The sequence below is a fragment of the Thalassophryne amazonica genome, chromosome 3, assembly GCF_902500255.1.
Source record: "Thalassophryne amazonica chromosome 3, fThaAma1.1, whole genome shotgun sequence".
Lineage (NCBI taxonomy): Eukaryota > Metazoa > Chordata > Actinopteri > Batrachoidiformes > Batrachoididae > Thalassophryne > Thalassophryne amazonica.
This window is the reverse complement of record NC_047105.1, coordinates 118935105-118947801: the sequence shown is the minus strand read 5'-3', so window position 1 is coordinate 118947801 and position 12697 is coordinate 118935105. Positions and strand designations below refer to the sequence as shown.

Here is a 12697-nt window from a genome sequence, read left to right as displayed (position 1 = left end):
TCCGCTCTCGGCGTCCCACCTGGCTCCGGTTCCAGCTCCATATACTCCAGGAATCCAGCTTGTTCTCAGACTCCCACGTCTGGCGTTGTGTGCACTGCGGCTCCCTAAATTCCACCACTATATATGGGCTCAATCTCGGCTCAGCAGGCTTCCTCCAGCTCAGCACCTCAGTTATTTATTGTAAATAAAGCTCTTTTCATTCACAACCTGTTCTGGTTCTTGCTCCCAGCGTTTGAGTCCATCACTTGTATCGATCTGGTCCCATTCGGACCTCTAACCGTAACATTTTATCGCAGAAGTGGATGGCTAGAGAATACCTACAAATACATCTTGCAGTACAGTGAAACCTGAAGTAATACCATCTCAGCTCACCCACCAACTTCAGTAGCCCTGACTACCCTTGGGGACCATGATGTATTACACAGATGCAGCTGCACAGGGCACCTCCCACTAAGTCGACAAGGCTCATGGCTACTGGGAAACAAACCTACATAAGCTACAGAGAAACCAACCTAGACACTGCCCAAGCTCATAACAGCGGAGTTGCATTTGTGATTACGCATGCCTGGAAATAGTGGCCATGCAACAGACACTGGGATTGTTTGTGGCCTGTTGATCTTACATGCCCCCAAAAGGATCCCAGCACACAATCTTTCCCAGCTGTCAGTAGATCGATATAAACTCATTTGTAATTATGAGCAGATCTAGTTTAAGTTAGTGTACTTGGGCATCCTAATATATCAGAAGACAAACACTTCCCCCCTGTGGCCTTTCCGTGTAGAGCTTGCATGTTCTCCCTGTGTTTGTGTGGGTTCCCTCTGGGTACTTCGGCTTCCTCCCAGATCCAAAGACATGCAGGTTAGGTGGAAAAACTAAGTTGTCTGTAGGAGTGTGTGTGGGTGCCAATGTGTTTGTTTGTCTATATGTAGCCTTGCAACAGACTGGCATTCTGTCCAGGGTGTACCCCGCCTCACGCCCTACGACTGCTAGGATAGGCTCCAGCCCCCTGTGACCCTTAATCAAAGTAAGCAGAGATGGAAAATGGATGGTCAATGGATGGACAAACACTTCAAAAGTGTAGCTTGATCTTGCAGCAAATCAATCAAAAGATGTAACATGTGATGTCACAAAATAAAATGGCATCTCTGTCTCACACACACACACACACACACACACACACACACACACACACACACACACACACACACACACACACACACACACACACACACACACACACACATAAAAAAAGAATCACAAGGATGACAATATTAAAACACTTCCCTTGTAATTTACATCCCTAGAGTGATAAATAGGAGATTCTGTACAGCTTAACTCTGTTCAAAATGTCAGTATATTGAACTGTGCTATTTATTGCACTAACCCCCTCCATTAATGTCTTCACTTCATTATCACAAAGAACTTACTGTTGGAGCCACGGATCCCCAGCTTGTCCTCTGGTTTGCCACTGGTGACACCTCCAAAAGCCCTCTCCACAATAAAAGCAGAAATTTTGTCTTTTTTCACTCCATCTTCAACTACATCCGTCCTGGCAAACACTGTCATAATATCTGCCATTCCTCCGTTTGAAATCCAAATCTGAAACATTGACAAAACTATCAGTGAGGTCCAAGTCAAATGGAACATAAATATCATTCATAACAAGTCTGAATTCTACATTTCCAAGCCTACATCCTTGGACCTTAGAGCCAGTGAGAAGATAATGCTTTCCATCTTCTGACAAAGTGGCACGGGTCTTAATGGAGGCTGCATCACTTCCACTGAAATACAGATGGGTGACAAATGATATCAAACAGCAACATCAAGGACCCTAACATATACCCAATGTAAAGCGGCAAAAAGCCCAGTGGGTGGTTTTACAGTGACAACAAACAAGTGGCTGCTATCCAAACAGGTCGGTGGGGCCCCAATAGATGAGAAGTCTGTTTTAAGGAAATGCTGAAGGATGTGAAACAGTGACTGCCAATCCATAGGATTTCAACATGGTGGCAGAGTGATGCACATTGGCTGGTTACTTGAACAAAATCTATAAATGGTGGAAGACTGCTGTATTTCAGTATAAATCTAATACATCTGGCATTTTTTCCTCATTTTTTTAATTAACCACAGGCAGAGAAATATCTTGGTCACTATAATATCCCCAAAATTATTTCACATGATCCTCTACAGTGGCACCAAGCATAAACAGAAAAGCCAAAATAGGATTGCTGTCTCTTTCTCACTCACAGAAAGGTGACTTTGTTTGCATCAAATACACAGCGAACATGAATTGAAGACATCAAACCAAATAAAAGTAAAACAATCATGGAACAATAAATAAAGAAATAAATCTCATCTTGCTGTTTCACCTCAGGGAGCTCTGGTGGCCATCATCCGCTGTGCATTCTGACAGGTTAGTGCTCATCCATCAAAGCACCAGAAATGTTTCAGTTTGTTTCTGCTTCCTTGATACGAAAACACTGTGCATCTGGCACAGTCCAGTTTAAAGGCAAGGACAGGAGTCACTCTGGGTGACTCCTGGGTGGTACTATGTTCTGACTACACTACTCCCATGCCAAATGAACACAGTGAATTCAACCTGTTTTTGTCCAGGTTTGTAACCCATATTTCCAGACATTTAAACAGTAACGTGTGCTTGAACATACCCCAAATGTGCTCTCTGTGCACCTAGTTTTTGCATCTTGCAACAAAATATGGCCTATAGTATCTTTGTCAGGTGTTGGAGTGATGGAAGACCATCTGTTCAAGAGATATGTCATCTTTTGGTGTGTTTCCAAAGGTAGTGGAGAGCTGTCGAACACAATGGTCCAACATCTCTCATAGGTGCTCTACTGGGTTGAGATCTTGAAACAGTGCCATAGCAGGATTCACATCATTCATACTTCAGAGGTTTAAGGAACCCCTTGTGCCTTTGGAAAGGGAGACATCTTCCTGGAAGAGACACTCACATTAGGATGGAAAAGTTTCATCACTCAGAAAACAGTGACCTCTAAAAAGCACAAGTGGAGCTAAACAATGCCAAAAAAAAAAAAAGTCCCACCCACACCATAAAAATATTGATCCTGTCAGTGAAGCCATCAAGCGTTTAGGTTTTTACTTTAAAGATGTGTGCAAATAAAACAGGGTCACAAAAACACTTGGTGCTGATTCGACAGATGGTACTCAGTGTATAACTTTATGCTTGGCATCCTGTTGCTTTGTTAAAAACTCATCAAACAGCTGTAAACTGAACACAAACTCTCTGATATAGACAATAAACAAGAAAAAACATTTCTGACAGTGATGATTCAGACTTGGCCTGCAGACTGATATTGAATGTCTTATATAAATCTCACAATTCAAGTCCCATTTGAAAATTCTATATTGACACTGAAAAACAAAAAACGTTCCATAACTCAAATTCAGATGCTTCTTCAACACCACCTGCTGGCATCATAATGAGGCCCTTAAAATATAAAGCCACTTTTCTATTTTTTGTGGTTGTTGTTGTTTTTAACAACCTTGGTCAACCCTGTGTCTGAGTGTGCGCATTTTTTTAAACTAATATTTTACAATTAGTTGAGAAAGAAAACCCACAAGAGCCAATAGGAAAGGACATAAAAATCCATCATCCACTCAAAATAGCAACAAAATAACACTAACATAGTTAAAAAACAAAACAAAAACAACATATTAGTGGTAGAAAACATCTGAAAATGTGAAATTCTATTCCACATTTAAAACATATCCTTTTCTGTTACTCATAATTGGGAAATAGTTTAACTTACTAGCTACATTAAGACCAATCATCTTTAACTGTGTATATACACTCAATAAAAATATAAACGCAATACTTTTGGTTTTGCTCCCATTTTGTATGAGATGAACTCAAAGATCTAAAACTTTTTCCACATACACAATATCACCATTTCCCTCAAATATTGTTCACAAACCAGTCTAAATCTGTGATAGTGAGCACTTCTCCTTTGCTGAGATAATCCATCCCACCTCACAGGTGTGCCATATCAAGATGCTGATTAGACACCATGATTAGTGCACAGGTGTGCCTTAGACTGTCCACAATAAAAGGCCACTCTGAAAGGTGCAGTTTTATCACACAGCACAATGCCACAGATGTCGCAAGATTTGAGGGAGCGTGCAATTGGCATGCTGACAGCAGGAATGTCAACCAGAGCTGTTTCTCGTGTATTGAATGTTCATTTCTCTACCATAAGCCGTCTCCAAAGGCGTTTCAGAGAATTTGGCAGTACATCCAACCAGCCTCACAACTGCAGACCACGTGTAACCACACCAGTCCAAGACCTCCACATCCAGCATGTTCACCTCCAAGATCGTCTGAGACCAGCCACTCGGACAGCTGCTGAAACAATCAGTTTGCATAACCAAAGAACTTCTGCACAAACTGTAAGAAACCGTCTCAGGGAAGCTCATCTGCATGCTCGTCGTCCTCATTGGGGTCTCGACCTGACTCCAGTTTGTCGTCGTAACCGACTTGAGTGGGCAAATGCTCACATTCGCTAGCGTTTGGCACGTTGGAGAGGTGACTCTTCACGGATGAATCCAAGTTCACAATGTCCAGGGCAGATGGCAGACAGCGTGTGTGGCGTCGTGTGGGTGAGCGGTTTTCTGATGTCAATGTTGTGGATCAAGTGGCCCATGGTGGCGGTGGGGTTATGGTATGGGCAGGCGTCTGTTATGGACGAAGAACACAGAGGCATTTTATTGATGGCATTTTGAATGCACAGAGATACCGTGACGAGATCCTGAGGCCCATTGTTGTGCCATACATCCAAGAACATCACCTCATGTTGCAGCAGGATAATGCACGGCCCCATGTTGCAAGGATCTGTACACAATTCTTGGAAGCTGAAAATGTCCCAGTTCTTGCATAGCCGGCATACTCACCGGACATGTCACCCACTGAGCATGTTTGGGATGCTCTGGACCGGCGTATACGACAGCGTGTACCAGTTCCTGCCAATATCCAGCAACTTCTCACAGCCATTGAAGAGGAGTGGACCAACATTCCACAGGCCACAACTGACAACCTGATCAACTCTATGCAAAGGAGATGTGTTGCACTGCATGAGGCAAATGGTGGTCACACCAGATACTGACTGGTATCCCCCCCAATAAAACAAAACTGCACCTTTCAGAGTGGCCTTTTATTGTGGACAGTCTAAGGCACACCTGTGCACTAATCATGGTGTCTAATCAGCATCTTGATATGGCACACCTGTGAGGTGGGATGGATTATCTCAGCAAAGGAGAAGTGTTCACGATCACTGATTTAGACTGGTTTGTGAACAATATTTGAGGGAAATGGTGATATTGTGTATGTGGAAAAAGTTTTAGATCTTTGAGTTCATCTCATACAAAATGGGAGCAAAACCAAAAGTGTTGCGTTTATATTTTTGTTGAGTGTATTTGGTGTTCTTATGCTTCCACGTTACTATGTGGCACATGTTAAACAGTCCTTAATAGGGCAGCGCAGTCTTGTTTGAACCCCTGCGTGATTTCGCGGGATTTGACCACTTCTGGGGACAGCCGCCCCAGTTGCCCAATCAAATCAAATAAAATCAATTTTATTTATATAGCACCAAATCACAACAAACAGTTGCCCCAAGGTGCTTTATATTGTAAGGCAACAGCCATACAATAATTACAGAAAAACCCCAATGGTCAAAAAAAGCCCCTTTGAGCAAGCACTTGGCGACAGTGGGAAGGAAAAACTCCCTTTCAAATCACAACAGAGTTGCTTCAAAGCACTTCACACAGGTAAGGTCTAACCTTACCAACCCCCAGAGCAACAATGGTAAAGAAAAACTCCCTCTGAGGAAGAAACCTCAAGCAGACCAGACTGAAAGGCGTGACCCTGTGCTTGGGCCATGCTACAAACATAAATTACAGAACAATTCACAGAACAATTCACGGACGAATATACAAGAAATGCTATTGGCGCACAGGACAGGAGGATCGCCAACACAAATACAACTCCCATCTCCGGATGGAGGTGCACCTTAAACAGAGAGAAAAAACAGAATCAGGCATCAGAAAGACAAAAAAAATACTGTATAATTTGCCAGCATTAAACAACAAGAAAAACAGAGAAATACTAAGGTGATCGCCGGCCACTAGCCCTAAACTTCACTAAAAGACCCAGAATGTAGGTAAAGTGGAGGCCGCAGCCTGCTCCAATTACTAACAAATGAATTAAAATAGTAAAATGCGTAAAACAAAACTGTACCAGTATGCTACCCATAATGAAAGGGAAAATAAGTGCGTCTTAAGTCTGGACTTGAAAGTCTCCACAGAATCTGACTGTTTTATTGACGCAGGGAGATCATTCCACAGAACAGGGGCACGATAAGAGAAAGCTCTGTGACCCGCAGACTTCTTATTCACCTTAGGGACACAAAGTAGTCCTGCACCCTTAGAACGCAAAGCCCGGGCCGGTACGTAAGGTTTAATTAGGTCAGCTAGGTAGGGAGGTGCCAGTCCATGAATAATTTTATAGGTTAGTAGCAGAACCTTAAAATCTGACCGCAACACATGTCCACTTTCTACCGCATCATCACTTTTTCTTTGCATTCACTTTGTTTGCCGTGTAATTTGCCAAAAAAGAAATCAAGAGGGCTTTTAACCTTTTAGCACCCGCCCTCAAACGAGACTGCGCTGCCAAATTTATGATCACTAGAAACACTTTGTAAGTAAACAAAACCTACACAAATGGGTTATTATTATCATCAACAACAAAAACACTGTGCAATTTTAAGATTTGAGTTCATTTAGACCTCTATAACAATGCAGAGCGGGTAACTCAGTGGATAAGGAATTGGCCTGCCAATATGTAGACCTGAGTTTGAATCCCGCTCTTGCTACCTGTCTGTGTCATTCTACAAGACACTTAAACTGCACTGTCTCAGTCCACCCAGATCTAAATGGGTACTGACCTTGCCTGGGGAAGTAACCTGTGTTGGACTGGTGTCCAATGTAGGGGGGAGTTGTAGACCCTCATCCAGTTCATGCTATGGAATTTTCTTCTATAGCAGTTTTTGAAAAGCAGGATTTCCATTACACAACAAAATCATCGAAGGTCAGAAGGTTGATTATTAACAATGTTTGAAAATGGCTGATACTTCCGGCTGCTTTCATTTCCTCAGGATCGACAAAGAAGATCTAATAAAGCTCCACAAGTATGACAAGACTGGGGCACAGGTAGGATTTGAACCTCACAGCCTGCTACTGTGACACAAGAGTGCTACCTACTGCACCACCCAAGTGTAAGTGTAGAAGTATCCACTCAAAATTGGATACATGTCAAGATTCAGCAAGAATCTTTTTGAACTGTACCTCTTTGGACAGCCCACACAGTTTAACACTCATTAGATGGGATCTTGGTAAATCAGGCCTGTTGTATCTTCATTTATGTTCAAACGTTTGTGCGTTGTGGTGGACTAACATTATCAGGTGATTAACAAAGAATAACTGCACAAATGCCAGCAGGTGGTACTGTGACAGAGACAGCAGTATGTAAATGAGGATTCTGCATGTGTTAACCACCGTAAGGGGAGCCACGCAGCTGTACAAGGGGAGGTGATGGTCTAGTGGTTAAGCGTTGGTCTGTAGACCAGAGGATCCTCAGTTCAAAACCCAGCCAGACCGGAAAACTTCTGAGGGCCCTTTGGCAAGCTCTTTAATCCCCTAGTTGCTCCCGGTGTGTAGTGAGCGCCTTGCATGTCAGCACCCTGACATTGGTGTGTGAGTGTGTCTGTGTGAATGTGAGGCATAATTGTAGCTTTGAGCTTCTGATGCAGATGGAAAACAAATTGCTGTATAAATGTAGACCATTTACCATTTCTTCTAACAAGGCTGTTCATCACTGTCCAAAGTGGTCAGTTTGTCAGATAAATTATTTGATAGGTTAGACATTTGAAAACTGTCTGCCTTCCTGACTGACTTGGCAAAATACATGATATGAAATAATAATAACAAAACTAGGACTGCAAGCAGTCATATACGGGCCCTCGTTCCGCGCAACCACCTACCCAGGCCAGTGGGTGCCCTTGTAACCACATGTGGGCATGTGCATGCAGGGGCAACCACTCATCACACAGTTAAAATTTTAAACAAATCACACAATGCATCAAGGAGTTATGACATGTTGATTGTTCATCCACTAGGGGGCGCTCAGTGTACAAACAGAGGGGCTGGGTGTGTTCGGGGGCCAACCGTCATCATACATGTGAAGTTTCAAGTCAATCAGGCAAAGCATGAAGGAGTTATCATGACTTGATGTTCCATGGCATAGGGTCAAAATGGCGGCACCATAGCGGCCACACCCTTCAACATAGAGAAAAGCTTTCGATAACTTTTGGTCAGTATCATCTTTGGATGCTGTCAAAGAAATTTGAAGTGCATTGGACAAAATCCCTAGGAGGAGTTCGTTCAAATACAACGTGGAAATCATTTCAAAATGAGAAGAAAATTCAAAATGGCCGACTTCCTGTTTGGAGTAGACTCATGGTGCAAGAGACTTTTTTGTACGTCTATGCAAGTCACACATGTATACCTATTTTCATATCCCTACTCCAAAAAAACCCCTATGGGGAGGGTTTTTTGAAATTTTCAAGGGGGCGCTATTGAGGCACTTTGCCCCGCCCATGGGCGAGGCCCCTATGAATTGTAGGAGGTTGTCATGCTTGACCTGTGTATCAATTTTCATGATGATATGACAAAATTAAAGCGGTCAAAAGGAAGAACGTAATTTCATGGCGAAGGGGCGATATTCTGTACGCCACCACACAGAAGCCGTTACTCGTAAGTTCACGGCGATCATCGCCTACGTTCACCAAGTTGATCTGCATGTTTTAGAAGTGGAAGGAAGTTGATGGGGTTAAATATGTGACTTCAGTACCTGTTTAAGTATAATGTTCATATGGCGAAGGGTCAAAATGGCGGCGCCATAGTGGCCACACCCTTCGACATACAGAAAAGCTTTCGATAACTTTTGGTCAGTATCGTCTGTGGGTGATGTGGAAGAAATTTGAAGTGCATTGGACAAAATCCCTAGGAGGAGTGACAAAATCCCTAGGAGGAGTTCGTTGAAATACAACATGTGGAAATCACGCCAAAATGAGAAGAAAATTTGAAAATTTGTAGGGGGCACTATTTCGCGATTTTTCTGCGACCATGTGCGACACCCCCAAAATATTGAATTTCGGATCCGGCCAGACGACTTTGGAAAGTTTGGTGAGTTTTTGAGCATGGGAAGAGGCCGAAATTTCGATTTCAAAAGTGGCAATAATAATAATAATAATAATAAATAATAATAATAAACAGCGCAATTACAATAGGGTCCTCATAGGACGTTGCCTACTCGGGCCCTAATAATAATAAACAGTGCAATTACAATAGGGTCCTCGTAGGACGTTGCCTACTCGGGCCCTAATAAATAATAATAATAATAATAATAATAATAATAAACAGCGCAATTACAATAGGGTCCTCGTAGGACGTTGCCTACTCGGGCCCTAATTATACATACATAATATTCTTATGTATGTATAATATATTTGCCAAGGATGGTATGAAAAAGCAGACTTATTTCCATGGTGGTCCCCATGACAACACAGAAAAAAACCTCAAAACAAAACAATTACTTAAAAATGGCTACAAAGCCATCTATATACACAAATTATTAAAATACAAATTTATTGTGACTTCTGTCTCTCTCTCTCTCACACACACACACACACACACACACACACACACACACACACACACACACACACACACACACACACACACACACTACTGTTGCGGCATATCAGTGACAATATGTACCAATGTCACATATTGTCACTGGTGCAGTAGATTGTATGTAGAAACACACCTGGCATATGTTGTCCCTGGCGACAATATGCGCTGTAAAACCTGAACATGTGCCGCAATGTGGCCATGAACGTCTGCATATATCGTCGTGGGGACAGTATATGCCAAAACATGGGATGTGATTTGGAATGAGAATCATTTGTGCATGCTTTATATTTAGGCTGCTGTACATACAAGGAGCTGTCCATGGTCTTCACCATAGACTGTGGTGACCACTATTCACCTGCCATGTGTCACTGTGCATGGGAACTCAATACATGTGCACAGGACATAAATTCTATTTATATTTCTATTACACAGAAAGACATGATAAATACATTTAATTTTACAGAAGCTGTGGATGTTCCATTAAAAACAGGCAACTGTAAATTAATGTTTAAAGCTGGAGTTGGTAGTCCTGAAGCAAGAGAGAAGCTAGCAAGAGAGCTAGGAAGATTAGAAAGTAGCACCTTCTCTAGGTTCCACCCCCCCACCCAGTCAGGGCTCCGTCCAAAGCCACACCCCCGCAAACTTGAACGCACATCTGACTGTGGGGCTGCAGGCAATTCCTCGCTCTCCCCTCAAATGCTCATAATTGTGTTAAATAAAGGATATGTTCATTCCTAATCCTGTCCATTCTCGTCACCCTCAAAGACAATGGAAACATCTTCAGCTCTGCCACCTCCAGCTCTGCCTCCTGTCTTTTTGTTAGTGCCACCATCTCTAAGCCATACAACATAGCTGGTCTCATTACTGTCTTGTAAACTTTCCCCTTCTTCGGTCACAAATCACTCCTGTCACCTTTCTCTATCCACTCCACCCTGCCTGCACTCTCTTCTTCACCTCTTTACCACACTCTCAATTACTTTGGACAGTTGACCCCAAGTATTTAAACTCATCTAGTTTCACCATTTCTACTCCTTGTAACCGCACTATTCCACTGGGCTCCCTCTCATTCACACACATGTACTGGGTCTTGCTCCTACTGACTTCATTCCCCTGCTCTCCAGAGTGTATCTCCACATTTCCAGACTAGCCTCAACCTGCTCTCTAGTCTCACTACAGATCACAATGTCATCTGCAAACATCATAGTCCATGGGGACCCCTGTCTGATCTCATCTCTCAATCTGTCCATCACCATTGCAAACAAGAAAGAACTCAGAGCTGATCCTTGGTGTAATTCCACCTTGAATTAATTTGTCATTCCTATTGTGCCTCTCATCGCTGTCACTTGTACATGTCCTGTACTGCCCTCACATACTTCTCTGCCACTCCAGACCTCCTCATACTATACCACAGCTCTTCTTTTGGCACCCTGTCATAAGCTTTTTCTAAATCCACAAACACACAATGTACCTACTTCTGGCCTCCATACTTCTCCATCAGTACTATCAGAGCAAACATTACATCTGTCATGCACTTTCTCAGCATGAAGCCCATGCAACTGCTTTTAGCCATGTGCAAACCTTACCTATGTGCATGTTCAACACACACATTATTGTGCACTTTGGTATACTATAAATTGTATATCCATGAAGGCAAACATGTTACATGGACAGCATGTGCTATTGTGCACACTGGAAAAACACAATCCTCAGTGTGGACTGTTACTATGAGGATTGACTGAAAAGTTCTGTGTCAGGTTTGACCTCGCCTGGACATACAAGAAATGACACTTGAGACAAGAACTCGGAAAGTTGAGATGTCTTGAATGAGCTTTGCAAATGGGAGACGCAGCAGAGCTTGCTATGTGCAGTTCTCCAACTGTGACATCCTCCGCGAGGCTCTTTTATTAAAAAACAAAGATAAGGGTGGGGACTACATGAGTCCACAGGCGTGTGGTTACAACATGTGCTATTAGTCATGTGCAGATAGGTATGCAATCAACTAAATATTCTCATCTTAGGTACAGAGTGAGTGGTTTTGCTGAAGCTTGCTAAATGTCAAACTGCAAACAGGCTGACCTGCAGCTGTGCTATCTATCTGGGAATATCTGAGAGAAACAGTTTGCAGAATTTAAGATACAAAAGAAACAATACGTGGTGTGTCCATAAAGTAACGGTCCTTTTTATTTTTTTAAAAAACTATATGGATTTCATTCATATGTTTTTACTTCAGACATGCTTGAACCCTCATGCGCATGCGTGAGTTTTTCCACGCCTGTCGGTGACGTCATTCGCCTGTGAGCACGCCTTGTGGAAGGAGTGGTCCTGCCCCCTCGTCGGATTTTCATTGTCTGGAAATGGCGGAATGAAAAGGACTTTTTTTCCATCAGAATTTTTTCAGAAGCTGTTAGAGACTGGCACCTGGAAACCATTCGAAAAGGTTATATGGCTTTTGGTGAAAATTTTACGGGCTTCACAGAGAATAAGGACTTTAACTACAGCTTTAAGGACCCCTTTAAGGACCCCTTTAAGGACGGTCGGTGCGCCGCGCTCCGAGCTGCGACGTCGTGGCACAAACCACTGGATCATTTCTAAGCTGATGGATCTGTGGATACGAGACCGTCGTGTGCTCTTTCTCTGGTTATTACAAGAGCTGGACATCAGCCATTTTCCGGCAGATTTCACTTTTAACAAGAGATTTTGTCATGGAAAGCCGCGCGGAGGCTTCGCGCGTCACGACCGATTCGCTGATGAAGCGAGACAAAGGAACACCTCCGTTTCGGAGTGTTAGAGGACAAGTTTGGACATGCCTATCTCGGCTTTCAGTGCTTACCAGTCAAGTGAGTATAACAGAACTTGTGGAGAGCTGGACATGTCCAAACTCATTTCTTTCACAGTCACCTCCCCTTCCCACACA

General features: G+C 42.9%; 1 protein-coding gene across 1 annotated transcript in view; it reads right to left on the bottom strand.

The window, feature by feature from the left end:
• The window catches only part of LOC117507499 (complex I assembly factor ACAD9, mitochondrial-like), a 48404-nt gene that overhangs the window by 22462 nt on the left and 13245 nt on the right, over positions 1 to 12697 (bottom strand). Inside the window, 2 exon segments of the mRNA XM_034167373.1 lie at positions 1428 to 1599; positions 1703 to 1781. Of these exon segments, the coding sequence (XP_034023264.1) occupies positions 1428 to 1599; positions 1703 to 1781 (251 nt within the window).